The 13,963-nt window shown below is 38.5% G+C and overlaps 2 protein-coding genes across 2 annotated transcripts; one reads left to right on the forward strand and one right to left on the reverse strand.

Annotated features, from left to right (window-relative positions):
- Positions 1–75: 75 nt before the first annotated feature.
- Positions 76–10,155, reverse strand: klhl7 (kelch-like family member 7). Its single transcript, XM_059349541.1, has 12 exons — positions 9,753–10,155; positions 8,873–8,975; positions 8,444–8,537; positions 8,158–8,282; positions 6,572–6,747; positions 5,985–6,159; positions 4,885–5,027; positions 4,107–4,347; positions 3,241–3,442; positions 2,961–3,058; positions 2,154–2,337; positions 76–549 (listed from the first exon to the last, which is right to left on the reverse strand). Exons 1-12 carry the CDS (start codon positions 9,879–9,881, stop codon positions 381–383), a joined length of 1,839 nt encoding a protein of 612 aa, XP_059205524.1. The 5' UTR covers positions 9,882–10,155; the 3' UTR covers positions 76–380.
- A 97-nt stretch (positions 10,156–10,252) lies between these two features.
- On the forward strand, positions 10,253–13,695 carry si:ch73-345f18.3 (uncharacterized). Its single transcript, XM_059349543.1, has 4 exons — positions 10,253–10,707; positions 11,462–11,540; positions 11,670–11,891; positions 12,000–13,695. Exons 1-4 carry the CDS (start codon positions 10,654–10,656, stop codon positions 12,386–12,388), a joined length of 744 nt encoding a protein of 247 aa, XP_059205526.1. The 5' UTR covers positions 10,253–10,653; the 3' UTR covers positions 12,389–13,695.
- Positions 13,696–13,963: the final 268 nt, after the last annotated feature.

Below are 13,963 nucleotides of genomic sequence, written 5' to 3' on the forward strand. Positions count from 1 at the left end.
GGGGATGCCTTATACTCATGAATTTTGTGCTCAAGTTTAAGCGTCTTTCTATAATAAAAATATCAATCAAACTCATTGACACTTTTTTCAGTTATCACATTTAACATTTTATTCTTAACTGAGCACTTAAATATGTACACAGAACAACCAAAATTAAACTATTCATAAAAGTATATCTGAACTCTTAAAAGTACGTAATACACAGAAATGTGGCTACTGGAAATATTTAAAGAACATAGGCAGGTTTTCTGACAAAATACACATGAATATTTACATTTAGGAGCTGTCAGGTCTTGCCTTGTGTAAATCCGCTTCACACTTGACTGGAGGCCCAACCCGATCATAAAACACCATAACTTAACACCGAATCTCCTCCTGTCCTATGAGGAGGAGGAGGTTGAGGCAGAAGAAGAAGCAGCGGCTGCAGCAGCGTGTGACTGAGAGTCTATGAGGTCCATGTCTTCGTCTTCGTTGACTCCACACGTATCGACCACACAGATCAGACAGCTGGTGACGGGAAACGCTCGCACCTTGCTGCAAGTCACCCACCTAAAGACAGAAGAGAACCGATTTAGAGGCAGTATGGAATGGGAATAAGGATCAAAACTTTCACTAATTGTGAGGTAATTAAATTCCGGGTTTAAACTAGGGCTGGGCGATATGGCCCTAAAAGAATATCACGATATTTCAGGCTATTTTTGCGATAACGATATTCTTGACGATATTAGGAAATACTTAAAAAGATATGGAAAATATGATTTTTTTTTTTAGTCTGTATAAATAAATAAAAATCTAAAATGTAGTGTTAAGTGCAAATCTCAACAGTTGCCAAATACAAAAAAAATACTCTTGACTCTTGAGTATGAGCAAATAATAAAAAATGACCATTTAGGGGTTCCGGGGGCATATTTTAATGAAATTTTGTAAAGAAGATTAAAGGTTCTTGTATGTTTTATTTAAGGCATCTTATTTTGACAGTCTTCTTGTAATTTCTGTTAACACATTGTGCTCTTATTTTGACAGCTGCATGTGTTTTGCAACAGGGAGTAATCGTAGCTTTTTGTGATTAAAACAACTTTAGCCACTACATCAAGAAGTAAGAGCATTGCCAATACCATGATATGCTTTTTTTTTAACCATAAAAAAAAAAAACGATATTATTGTGAACGATACGATATGGCACACCCCTAGTTTAAACAGGCTATTATTTATTTTCATAGATTTCCAAAGTTTCGATTAGTGACAGAATTCAGCAGCCTTGTTTCCATTAAAGTAATTCTATGTTTTATATATTCCATATACTATCACATGGGATAGAGAAGCAGTAAGTATTTACATTTTTCAAATCTTGATGAAACACATTTAGCATTTTTTCTTAATAAATATAGACAAAAAAAAAATCTATTTTAGTGGGATCTGTGCATGCAGTTATTAGGGCTGCTTCATTATGGCAAAACCATAATCATGATTATTTTGGTCAGTATTGAGATCATGATTATTTAACACATTTACAAATCAACTTTGGAAATATTATGCGTTAATTTAACTTTGGAAAAAAATTTTTTTTCTTGGAACTTTAAATACAATTTCATTAAAGTCGAATCGAATATTGAAGCAAATTTTTTTAAAATTTCACATTAAAGAAAATGCGAATTTGGGACATTTTCATCAACTGGTTTAGAGTGAATAAACAAAGCTGCATAAAGTTACTTTGGTCAGAAGGTGGCAGTGTAATGTATTAGTGTAGGCTAGTAAACAGTAGAAGAAGAGATTGCGCGAGAGAGAAAAAGTAATAAAAAAGAGGTTGCTTATTGGAGAACTTTGGCCCCCACAAGAGAAACTAGAAGTTTTCAGGAATAAGATTCAATTGGGCAACTTATAATTGTTCTTTCATATCTGCTCGTCTTGTTACGTGAGAACTTATTTGGAAAAACCATCTCCAGTTTAGCCCATTAACTATTTTACCACCTCAAATGAGCGTAAAATTAAAATTAAAATTTTTATATGAAAAAGTTTTATCGACTTTTGGTGTTCCCATCAAACTTTTTTCATGTAAATTTTTAAATGCGCATAGAAATTTGTTGATGGAAACCAACTAATGTCTATATATATTAATCCATTTTATTCTAGTAATATTAAGTAAATATACTGACCTGTCAGTATCAGTGTGGTACTCCAGGACGTGTCCGAGCCGCCCCACACCTTGAAACCCTGCCAGCACATAGATGACTTCCCCGACCGCTGCACACTTCACCGTCACGCCTCGCCAAGGCATCGCCGAGGCAGCACGCCACTCATTACTGGCAATGTCGTAATACTCCACCGAGTCCAGTCCACCTAGCAAAAACATACACACAAAAACAGTATCGTACAGAGGCCACATATGCTACCGCTGCTATGTTCAACTGTATTATTGCAGTACAATTAACTCTCCAACACCTTAGGCTACGTTTACATGATGACGGTCTGAACAGAAGACGCAAAAGTGGCGTCGCGTCTTCACTTTTTATGCCGCGTTTAGACGAGCGTTTTCAGGAGGAAATCTGCGTGCATACGGTGACGCAAAAGTGTGTGGAATTCAATTGGGTATGCATGCTAGGCGGCTAGGTGGCACGCGCATGCGTAGAATCTTCCTTCTTCTGTTATCATCTTTGTTTATTTTCCTGTACTGGAGCATGTATGTGACGTAAACGCATACGCGACATGAGCAGATCTGAGCAGAGTTTTGCGTCTTGTCAGTGTAGACGGACACGCTACGGCGGAGCGTATTTAACTTTTCCACTTTGGAAGGTGGTTTCAGATTTTTGCGTTTTTAAGCCCCAAAAACGCCGTCACCGTCTAAACGAAAGGCACTTCCGATAAAATATTTTGTCGTTTTTACCCGCAAGCGTCCTCGTGTAAACGGGGCCTTAGTGATTAAATATATCAACAATATTTAAAAATAATCTATTTTTTTGTACCCACTGCCCCCTGCCCGCCAACAGCATAGATCCTGCTGTTGACCACCACCAGCCCGTGGTTCTTCCTGGCCTCTCTCATCCCACACAGCTCCCTCCATCTAAGGACATAAAGACAGAGACAAGGAAGGAAATGAGCAATAGTGCAACAAAGACACAGCAATCAGCAACAGATTTTCCCCTCATATTCCTTTTCATAAACACTGTAATCAGTGGCGAAGACAAAAGTCCACATCTTTTCTTGGGTTGAAAAGCTCTGACCTGTATGATGAGAGTGACTCACTGTTGAGTGCTGGGGTCGTAGACCTCACAGTTGTTGAGGACCCTGCCAGAAACATTGTTGCCCACTGTGCCTCCACAGACGTATATGAGCCCGTTGGCCTCCACTGAGCCGTGGCTGCAGCGAGCCAGCAGCATGCTGGTTTTCACCTGCCACGACTCTGTTCTTGTGTCGTAGCATTCAAAAAGGTCGAGGGCAGAGCTGCCTGTAGACACACGAACAGTACATAACATCATGATTAAATGCCTTTAGAGGATAGATTTTAAAATCTTACTGCTGGTCTACACAGCACTGAATGGTCTCGGACCAAATTACATGTTTGATCTGCTCCCTCTCTACGAAGCATCCAGACCCCTTAGGTCATCTGGAACTGGCTTGTTGCGTATCCCAAAAACAAGAACTAAGCGGGGTGAGGCAGCTTTCAGTTATTATGCTCCTCACCTGTGGAACAAACTACCTGTAGATCTGAGGTCTGCCCAAACGGTCAGCTCCTTTAAATCAGGACTGAAAACACTATTGTTTACTGAAGCGTACTCTTAACTTTAACACTTATCTGCTGTACTCTACTGCCCTTACTTTTTAACTACACAATGTTTGACTTGTGCTTTTTATTATTTTATCTCTTTTTTTTATCCTGCTGCATCTTATTTTATCCTATTTATATTTTTATTTCTATTTCCCTGTTTTAATTGACTGTTTTTACTGTTTTCAATTGTGTCTTGCGGTTTTTAATGTGTATGTAAAGCACTTTGAATTACCTTGTGTTGAATTGTGCTATACAAATAAACTTGCCTTGCCTTGCCTTTAGAGGTGGATCTACGTTCACTATCCCCTCCCCAAGCTCACCCATTCTTCCCCCCTGTGCTCACCCACTTCCGACCCTCCAGATGTGTAGATCTTGCCCTGGGCGGCGCAGGCGGCCAGGCTGTCACGAGGTGTAGGTGGACCCAGCTTGGAGTACCAGCTGTCCTTCAGGACGTTGTAGCAGTCCATGCGCTTGATGGGGAAGAGCTGTGAGCCACCGAGGATGTAGACAACATTGTCCCAGAAGATGGCGGTGGCATCCCGGCGCTTCTCGAAGGGGCAGCGGATGTCTGTCCAGGTGGAGTCCTGCATGAAAAGTCAAACTGACACTGAAACACTAGCAAACATAAATGTATTAATAGACCTTCCTATACAAAACTAAATCTATGTTTATTTCTGTTATGTCTGGTTTGATTAACATAAAATATACTGTCAAGCCAAAGAGGTCAAATTGATTTTTTCAACTAAAACTGAACATTTCCCACTTTAACACTGAACAAGATATATATATATATATATATATATATATATATATATATATATATATATATATATATATATATATATATATATATATATACACACACAACTAAAGGTACATTTGTTTGGACAAATATAATAGCTAAAAATAGCTCATAAGAGTTTAATTTAAGAGCTGATATCTAGCCTGTTTCCATGGTTTTCTTGATAACCAAACTCATTATCAAGACAAACATGGAAAATGGCTAGATATCAGCTCTAAAGTTGAACAAGAAAATGAAGAAAACAAAGTTGGTCTCATAATTTTCTTCATGACTGTATATATATATATATATACAACATTTGCTGACTTAAGCCCAGTACCTTGGGGTTAAAGTAGCGGCAGGACTGAGGCTGGGAGCCTCCAAACAGAGCGATGCGGTAGTCGTGCTTCTTGCGTCTCGGCCTGCTGCTCTCTCCCAGATCCTCCCGATCCTCCAGGGACAGCAGGTGGTAGCGCATCCCACCTGTGCCAAAAGCACAGGCTGTTTTATTTTTGGTGTGTGTGTGTGTGTGTGTGTGTGTGTGTGTGTGTGTGTGTGTGTGTCACTTTTAACCCAGGAGACTCTAGCACTAAAGCAGTTTGACTTGCTCTCATGAATCAGAATCTACAATATGAGATAATGTGGGTCAAATGTATATATGTGAAGACATTCTGTTAGAGTTTGGGACCCCAAAATTACCAAATCAAGTCATCACAAATAACATGTTTAACACCTTTTGCTTATGGACTATGGAGGTTCGGCATGAGGTATCTGCATAGAAACACATTTCAGCCCTGTTTAAAAAGAACCTCTGTCGCTTCAGCAGAATTTGTCTGGTCCTTCTTTCAGCTTAGATGCAAGTAAAAAAAAAGATTAGCTTCACTTTGTGCATGTGTGCGCTGCCTAGGAAGTAATTGTTACAATTGCTTTTCTTGTGTGGGAATTGAATGTGCACTAAATAGGTTTTTGCAAGAACAGAATATGAATTCTTATTACTTAAATTGTCATGTGACTATTTTTCCTTTTGATGATGTTATTTTGAAAACAGAGGTCACACCCACAAATGTCTCACAAACGCTGAGGAAAGCCTCCGGCAAAAAACACATCCCTTTCCATCTGCCGCTGTGCATCATTGAAAGTGTTACACATGCACTTTAGGTGAGTCAACAGCTTCTGTGTTGGTGGCTCATATGCCAAAACCTTGAATTCTGCCCTCAATAATAATAAGTATTACATTTTATTATAATAGAGTATGATGCAAAGTAATGTAACATTTTTGTAAACAAAGCAGACAATGTCAGTTGATCCATTACACCATTTTTTATGTTCCTTCACATGAATAAAATACACTCAGTTCTGTGTATTGTGCATATTTATTACCTCCATTAGTAAATAAAGGTTTGTGGGTTTGTGTGTGTGTTTTTATCACTCCTTACTTACTGATGACCATCTTGAGGCACTGTGGGTTGTCCTGGATGAGGGGCTCAGCCTGCACTGTCTTTGAGAGGAACGTTTTGGAGACCAGAGGAAAGCGAACACACCCCAACACCTCCACCATGTACTGCTGTCTGTTACACACATCGTACTTCAGCCAGCGCACAGCTGCGTCATAAATCTAAACAAAAATGCAACAACAAAACGTGAGAACATAGATTATACATCCTTTTCAGTTTTGTCCTACTGGGATGAAACCCCATTTATTTGGTAATCCAAGTTGTACAAAGAAGTCTGTAAGTTTTTTTTCTTGACATATTCTTTAATACTATAGCACAGGCATGTCCAAACTATTCCACAAAGGGCCGTGTGGCTACAGGTTTTCATTTCAACCAAGCAAAAGCACACAGTTTGACCAATCAACTGTCTGAAGACTGAGATCAGTTGATTAACTGAGTCAAGTCTGGTGTGCTGCTGCATGGTTGGAACGAAAACCTGCAGCCACACGGCCCTTTGTGGAATAGTTTGTACATGCCTGCTATAGCACAAAAGAAACGAAGCATGGAGTCAAAAAATGTGTACATATTTTGTACCTGGGCCTCAGCACGGACAGTGAGTTTATCTTGGTGCAGTAGGTGTGTGAGCTGTGTAACGTCCAGTTGTAGGAACTCATCCAGTTTGTAGACTTCAGTGAAGTGGAGCTCGAAGAAGTCTTCTGCTGCTGCCTTCAGCTCGGGACAATCCATACAGTCTGCCAAGGAAGAAATACCTGCAGAAGGACAGGACAAGGATCAGTCAATCTAACGAGTTACATGTTTTTCCTGACCCAAATACATGTGGGAAAAAGTATTTAAAATATCTAAATAATAGTCAGGCGGCTTAGGACCAGATTTGAGAAGAATGGGGACACGCCGGACAAAAGCACCAAATTTTTTCCACATGCTCTCTATGACCATAGGTTTCAATTTTTGGTGGGAGCCTTCATCAAGATTGCGGATCGGAGGTGGCACCCATATAAAATCTATGAGAACCAGTATATCTTCCAAGCCACTTAAAAGGTCAATCTTGGTGTCAAAATATACATTTTCTGGGTAAAGGAATCATGTAAAGCTCTTGAGAATATCAGTAGGTTATTACTTTTGCCAACAATTATTTATTTGGTTCATTTTGACAATATATGACAATATCTACACCATTGTAGATTATGCACAACATATTTTTGCAATGCACATCGCAAGCATTCCAGCAGACAACAAGGTAAGTAACGCTTGTCCTTCACTATTAATGGAACCAATTTTGTGCATGCTACCAGAAAGGCTGAGGCAATTAACTGACAACTAATAGAACCTTTCGATGGAATCTTTGTCACTAGGGCAACGACTTGGCCCTAGCAAACTTTTGGTTTATAAACAAAGATGCTCTTAATGGTACATACTGGCCACAAGCGGCATTTAAAATCACTCAGCCCTACTTTAATAAATGATGCTGCTTGTGACTCAATGGATTAAGGATCAAAGGGCTCAGTCAATTGTGTGATAAAAGCAAAGAAGATATGATTTAACCGTTGTTGTCTTTTTGTTCTCACCAAGGATATAATAGTTTTGGATTTTTCATCAGTTTTAGTTTTGATTTCGTTGTGAATTTTTGTCTTCAAATTCAGTTAGTTTTAGTTAGTTTTTAGAGTGAATTTTCAAGTTTTAGTTTAGTTTTTGAAAATGCTTAGTTTTAGTTTAGTTTTTATTAGTTTTAGTGTTAGTTTTTTTTGTAATGGGCTATGTGTTGGGTGCCAGATTCAAAGAGGTCATAATAAATTTTGCCTTTATTTCCTTTGGTTTATCCATCTCAGCCCCAATAAGGTTATTAACTCTTACAGTTCAGGGTGTTTTGAATTTTGGTTCTAGTGTAAACATCCCAGTCTCAGTAAACATATTCACCATGTGTTGCATGTTCAAATAGAAACACTGAATTATGAATGAAAAAAGTTGACAAAAACGAAAACTAAGGACATTTTCACTATAATTTTAGTTAGTTTTGTAACCACACAATACAGTTTCAGTTAGTTATCGTTTTTTTAAAAACTCTAGTTTTTATTTTTATTTCAGTTAACGAAAATGTTTTTTCAATTCTAGCTTTCGTTATTTCGTTAGTTTTCGTTAACTATAATAACCTTGGTTCTCACCAAGACAGTTTGTTGCGTCAATTTGTCCTTTGAGGAACTCCACACACATCTTCTTCACAGGCTCGATCTGGTACTGGTTGGCTGCATCCAGCAACGACTGGACATTGCTGCTGTTCACTGAGATCCTGGCACACACACATATACACACACGGTTTAACACTGAAGAGGTGTTTCTGATGAAATTATGTGAAAGTTAAAAGAGGACGGTCAAATCTGCTGTCACATTTAGCAGCTTTTCTAAGCCTACATGTCTTTATTTACTCTCTGTTGTAGCCAGGATTCTTACCGAGCTGTGTAGATAAATTCAATCAACAGCTCAATGATCTCAGGCTCGGCACTCCTGAGCTCCACCTCATGGGACATTGACTCCATCATTCTGGCTGGAAGTGAGGAAAAAAGAGGTGTTTCTACAAATAGGGAGGGCAACAAATCTGAAACATTTACACATTCCTGGCAAAACTGGCAAGGCTATTTTATTCCTTTACCTAAAAAGCACATTTTATTGAAAATCCAAGCAGTTTTCAAACCTTGAACTCACCATATCAAAATGAATGTAAAGAATATAATATGACTTCCCAAAATGTAATGTTCTATTGGAAATACACTAGCCCTGTGGGCAGAGGCAATTTCTCGCTATGAAGTTCCCCTTCACCTTGACTAGATCATTATGATAAACATGTCCATCCTGTCAATGTCTTGTTGTGTCCACACTTACTGGTGAACATGAGGCTGAAGAAGTGGCTGGCAGCAGCCAACACGACTCTGTGGGCAGGAAAGTGCTTCCCCTGGACCACCAGGGTCACGTCACAGAGAGTCCCCTGAAGAAAGATAAGAGACATTAGATAAAACCTTTATTATCCCAACGAAGGGGGAATTGCACCGTTACAGCAGTAAGTAGTAAAAGAAGGATCAGTATACCCAAGTTGTGTGGTAATCCGCCATTTTGAATATCCAATCTATTTATGTTTTAAGATGCTGCCATGTTGTTGTTTGTTTTGTTTTTTTGTTGGTTTGTTTGTTGTTGTTTTTGTTTTGTTTTAATTTTTATTCTTTTTTTTTTCTTGTATACCAAAAAAGCTTATAAAACTATGATTGCTTTGTGTGAAACATGTATTCTAACCAATGTGAACTTGGCAATAAAGAGAATATTAAAAAAAAAAAAAGAAGAAGGATCAGTAACAACAAGGGTTGTGAAAAAAATAGCATAAATTAAAAAAAAATAAAATTCAAATAAACTTGACACACTGTTAGATGATCCAGCCCTTGATTTGTTATGTTATAAAAATAATAAAAAAATTAAAATAAACAAGGGCGAGAATAAAAAAGCACAGAACAATATCAACAATATAAATAAATTGAAAAATGATGTGGGCTGATATAAACAATATGTAGTAAACAATATTGTACAAGGTTGAAATGTGCATATTGCACAGTAGTATGAGATAAGTGTTTAGAGTGTAGAAGTATTGCACAAGAAAACTGCACATTGGTTACATTAAAAAGCATCAGGACAGACTAATGGGGGGGACACACCTACAGTCCTGTTACACACATACACTCGTCCTTTTTATATTCTCTCTCTCTCATACACACACCTGTTTCCTCAGGTTGTTCATAACTCCCATGATGCTGGACAGCTGTCTGTACTCCTCTTTGGTTGCACACTTCCTCTCGCTCTTCTTCTTGGCGCTCGCCGCCTTCTCTGGAGAGGCCACCCCCGTCATGTCTACCTGAATAATGAAATGTGTTTAGTTAAAATAAACCACAACACTTAAATGCACCACTGCCACCAGCGGTGTGCAGCTGCAGTCTCTTTGTTGTCGCTCAGACACAGGCAGTTTTGCTTTGCAGCAGCCTGCAGCTTGCAGTATTTTTATGAACTAAAAAGCCGTGGCAGCTTCTCCTTCAAAGATAAAAACATAAATATGAACTCGCTGCCATGTCTAACGGGAATAAAAACGAGTTAGCGTTATGTAAATTACAAGCAACATCAGGTTTTAGCTGGGGTTGTGTGGGTTTTTTTTTCTTCTTCTACGTTTTTTGCTTTGGTTGTAAATACTCGCATTCGCCCTCTACCGACAGATGCGGCGAATTACACATGGCTGACACATTAACCTGCAGGACTGAGTGACTCATTTGTTCTGAGAATAGTTAGTAGATAGGGAAAACTTTGTGATATTCAAAAAAAAAAACACTGTTGTTGTTTGTAACGCTTGGAATAGCACATTTCAGATTCAGTGCAGCCACGAATTGTTATAGCAAATGGCAGCAACGGTGGAATTTTGTTTACCTGGCTGCAGCTCACACCTGAAGGCATTCCTCTGTGTCACACTCATATCTAGGTTAGGGTTAGTAATCCAGAAAAACATGACCAGGAAGAAAAGTTTCTCATGAGTCGCATGACGTTGACGTCATTTGGTATCTGCGGACTACAGATTCATTGTCAGAAGTAATTGACCTGAAAACAATTTGAGAGACCCCAGTGCTGAGGGAAAAATGCTCCGTTTTCTCTGCTGTTGCTGCGCCTCAGGAGAAATCTCCGATGACGAGGTATGTGTTTATCGACTTTTATTAAAATGTCAATCCGTCCTGTACGAGTTTAGACGAGAAACTTAATCGCTAGGTCTACTTTAGTTCAGTTAATACTGTGTGATGTCCTTACTGCAAGTCTAGTATAATGTGAGAATGGTTAGGTGTGTATAACACGCATTATTAAGCCTTAATATGTTTGAATCAGGCCCAGTGACAGTATTTCCATGGTGTCTCACATGAAGTCCTGCAATAAACATGGCCCTTCGATATGTAAATATAATTAGAACATTCAAAGCATAAAGAGTAAAATTCTCACATTTGAGCTGGAAATATGATTTATTTTTATTTTATTAGATGAAAATTAACTGGAACGATTGAAAAGACAAAGCTGTCTGATAAATGTGGGGAGTAAAAAGTGCAACATTAGAAGCACAAGCAGAAAGTGGCATGAAAAGAAAAGACTCACGTAAAGTACCTCAAATTTATACTTAGAATCACTATAGTTTAGTTGTTCTGTCACAAAGTGAAGTGATCAAATAGTGCCTTGAAATGTAATAAAGTCTCCATAAAAGCAGTATAACCCACCTACGACAAGATTTTTTTATTAACTATTTGAAACATAACCACTGCGATGGGGCACTGAGTTTTTGTCGTTAAAGTCATTACATGTGTCCAGATAAAACTAAATCCTCAGTAGTGCTTCATGTCTCTTTATAAAAACTTACATATATAAAATCATTCTTTGTGAAGAAATCAACTCTCTTTATTTCAGAGAGAGCCTCTCCTGAACCCAAGACCTTCTGACCTGAATGGAGCTGGATCAGCCCGGCAGACCCGGCCAGCACACAGTGGTACATAATATCTCAAAATGTTTATGTGTCAGTCTGTTAAACCTGCAATAAAATATGGATGAATTTGAACCACATGTGTTTTATTTGTGTGTGCCTTTTGTGTGATACTCTTATGTTTTTCTCCCCCAGATGCACAGACCGTGAAGCGGATCGGCAGGCTGGTGATGAGGCGAGTGTGTGTGTCAGAATTGGACCAGAGGTTTACTGACATGGCTGAGACTTTCAACGAACAGCACGAGCGTTACGAGGCCATGGTCCGACATATCAGAAACCTGCGTCAGAGCTACGGCTGCAACCACAATGATACCCTGGCTCTGGCTGAATGTGTGGGGACGATCAGAGACGAGCATGGTCAGTCACACTCAGAGCTCCCTGCCATTGTGATAACAGGTTTCCCTTCCTTTTAAATTCTGTTTCCTTTGTTTATGTCTTTTGATCTCCATCTTCCTCCACTTCCAGAGGCTAAGTTCAGGGTCTCCCTTAAGATGAAAGGCTATGACTTCTCCCTCAATGTGGCTCCTGTTGATGAAAGTGAGGAGGAACCGCTGCCACCACATCTACATTTGGCTCTGGAGGAAGTGAAGGGCATTTCTGAAAGCGCCAAAGCCACCATCTCAAAGGGTACCACGCTTCAAGAGTTGATCAGCTGGCTGCTCCGTAGCAAGGAGCAAATGGCTGAGCAAGTAAAGGGGGCTGCAGCAACTTACCAGGAGCAAGGAAGACTGTACGAGAACCTGGAGGAGAACCTGAATGAAGTGAGGAGGGCCAAGGAGTTGTCACTGGAATACAAACAACGAGCAGGGGAAGTCCTCACTGAGGCTGCACAGATAGCAGGGGCTTCTGTGTAGTTTGTGTGCATTTTATTCAAATATTTACACAGGTTGTCAGAGGTGCGGACTCGAGTTAGACTCAGGTTACAAATTTGAGTACTTTCGACTCAGTTTGATGTATAAACATATAGACTTGAAACTCGACTTGGATTTGACACTAATTCCCCTTCATTTTCTGCATCAACTAATGTTAACACTGTTCATCCCAACAAGTTGACACTCAACTGCCCGAGATCCACTTTGTTTGAATCAATCCGGCAGCTAGTTGCAGGAGAGAGCCTCAAAGAACAAATAAATACAAATTAATTCATGATTTTTATATATTTGATTTATATTTACTGTGTTTTTAAATAACATTTGGCAAAGAGCACATACTGACTTGTTTATGACTTGGGGCTTGACTTGGGACTTGAGTGCAAAGACTTGAGACCTGCAAAACAATGACTTGATCCGACCTCTGGAGGTTTTACACAATCTGACAATTATGCACACACAGAATGTCATGCATGCATTTAAATGTACCAAGTATTCTCTCAGCTTGACGCACTATTGTAGCCTATTGTATCATGCCTGTTTTAAATACACAAAAGCTTGCGATGCTATCTGCCATTTACATCTTTTATTAAGTTTTTCAGAAATATAGCAGAGACTAACATTATTTTCCAGCTGACACTAGGGGGCATTGCAGGCTCACTTTACATTTCTAACAGTTGCTTTTTAATTCATGTTTCTCAGATTTAGCCTGTTAATCAGAAATTGCACTAATTCCAAAATCAGGTATCATATGAATAAATGTGTTTCTATTTTTAAAGTTTTTTTTAAATCTCGATCTTTTAAAAAAATTTGGATTGTAATTTATTTAAAAAAAAAAAAAAATGCAATAGAGGACAATGCACAGTCTCCTATAGCATTGGACAAGAGGTTTGATGTGACTTTGCCGGTCTTTGTTCTCAGATTTGCTGATTATTATCCACAAAAGCCCATGCATTTATCAACTGATTATAAACGGTAGCTTTCCATCTGCTATTAATGTGAAAGCAAACAAACACATGGTCATATGCCATCTTGATAATTAATTTTGGAAAATCCATTGTTCCAGAGGTCATTATCAAGTGGTCATGCATTATTTATCCGACGGAGACAGTTTTAGAGTCCTGCTTTTGGCTTAAGCTTTACATATTAATTTGGCATGAAGTGTGATGAAGTGGATAACACCTGAGGATGAGTTGCCCATTTTTAAATGAAAAACTCAGAGTAATAAATCAAGTAAATTGACAACATTGGAAAAATAAATAAATATATATATTAAAGGCAAACTATATTAACTGTGGTCCCTCTTGACTTCTGTCTTCATGCTTGTGCTACAATATGGTTAAAAATGTAATGTTACTTATTATGTTCATAATTGTTAATATATTTTAATCAAATTAATCAAAGGCAGCTACTGATTAAACATCACTGAACTACAGTTTATATGCTGCAGTATAATCTATCATTCATACAATGCTATCATGAACATACTGACAATAAAGTCTATTGAATTATATTAATATTAATAATAATTTATGTGATTCATTAAAATCAAATGTGGTT

This window comes from Centropristis striata, chromosome 14 (assembly GCF_030273125.1).
Source record: "Centropristis striata isolate RG_2023a ecotype Rhode Island chromosome 14, C.striata_1.0, whole genome shotgun sequence".
Lineage (NCBI taxonomy): Eukaryota > Metazoa > Chordata > Actinopteri > Perciformes > Serranidae > Centropristis > Centropristis striata.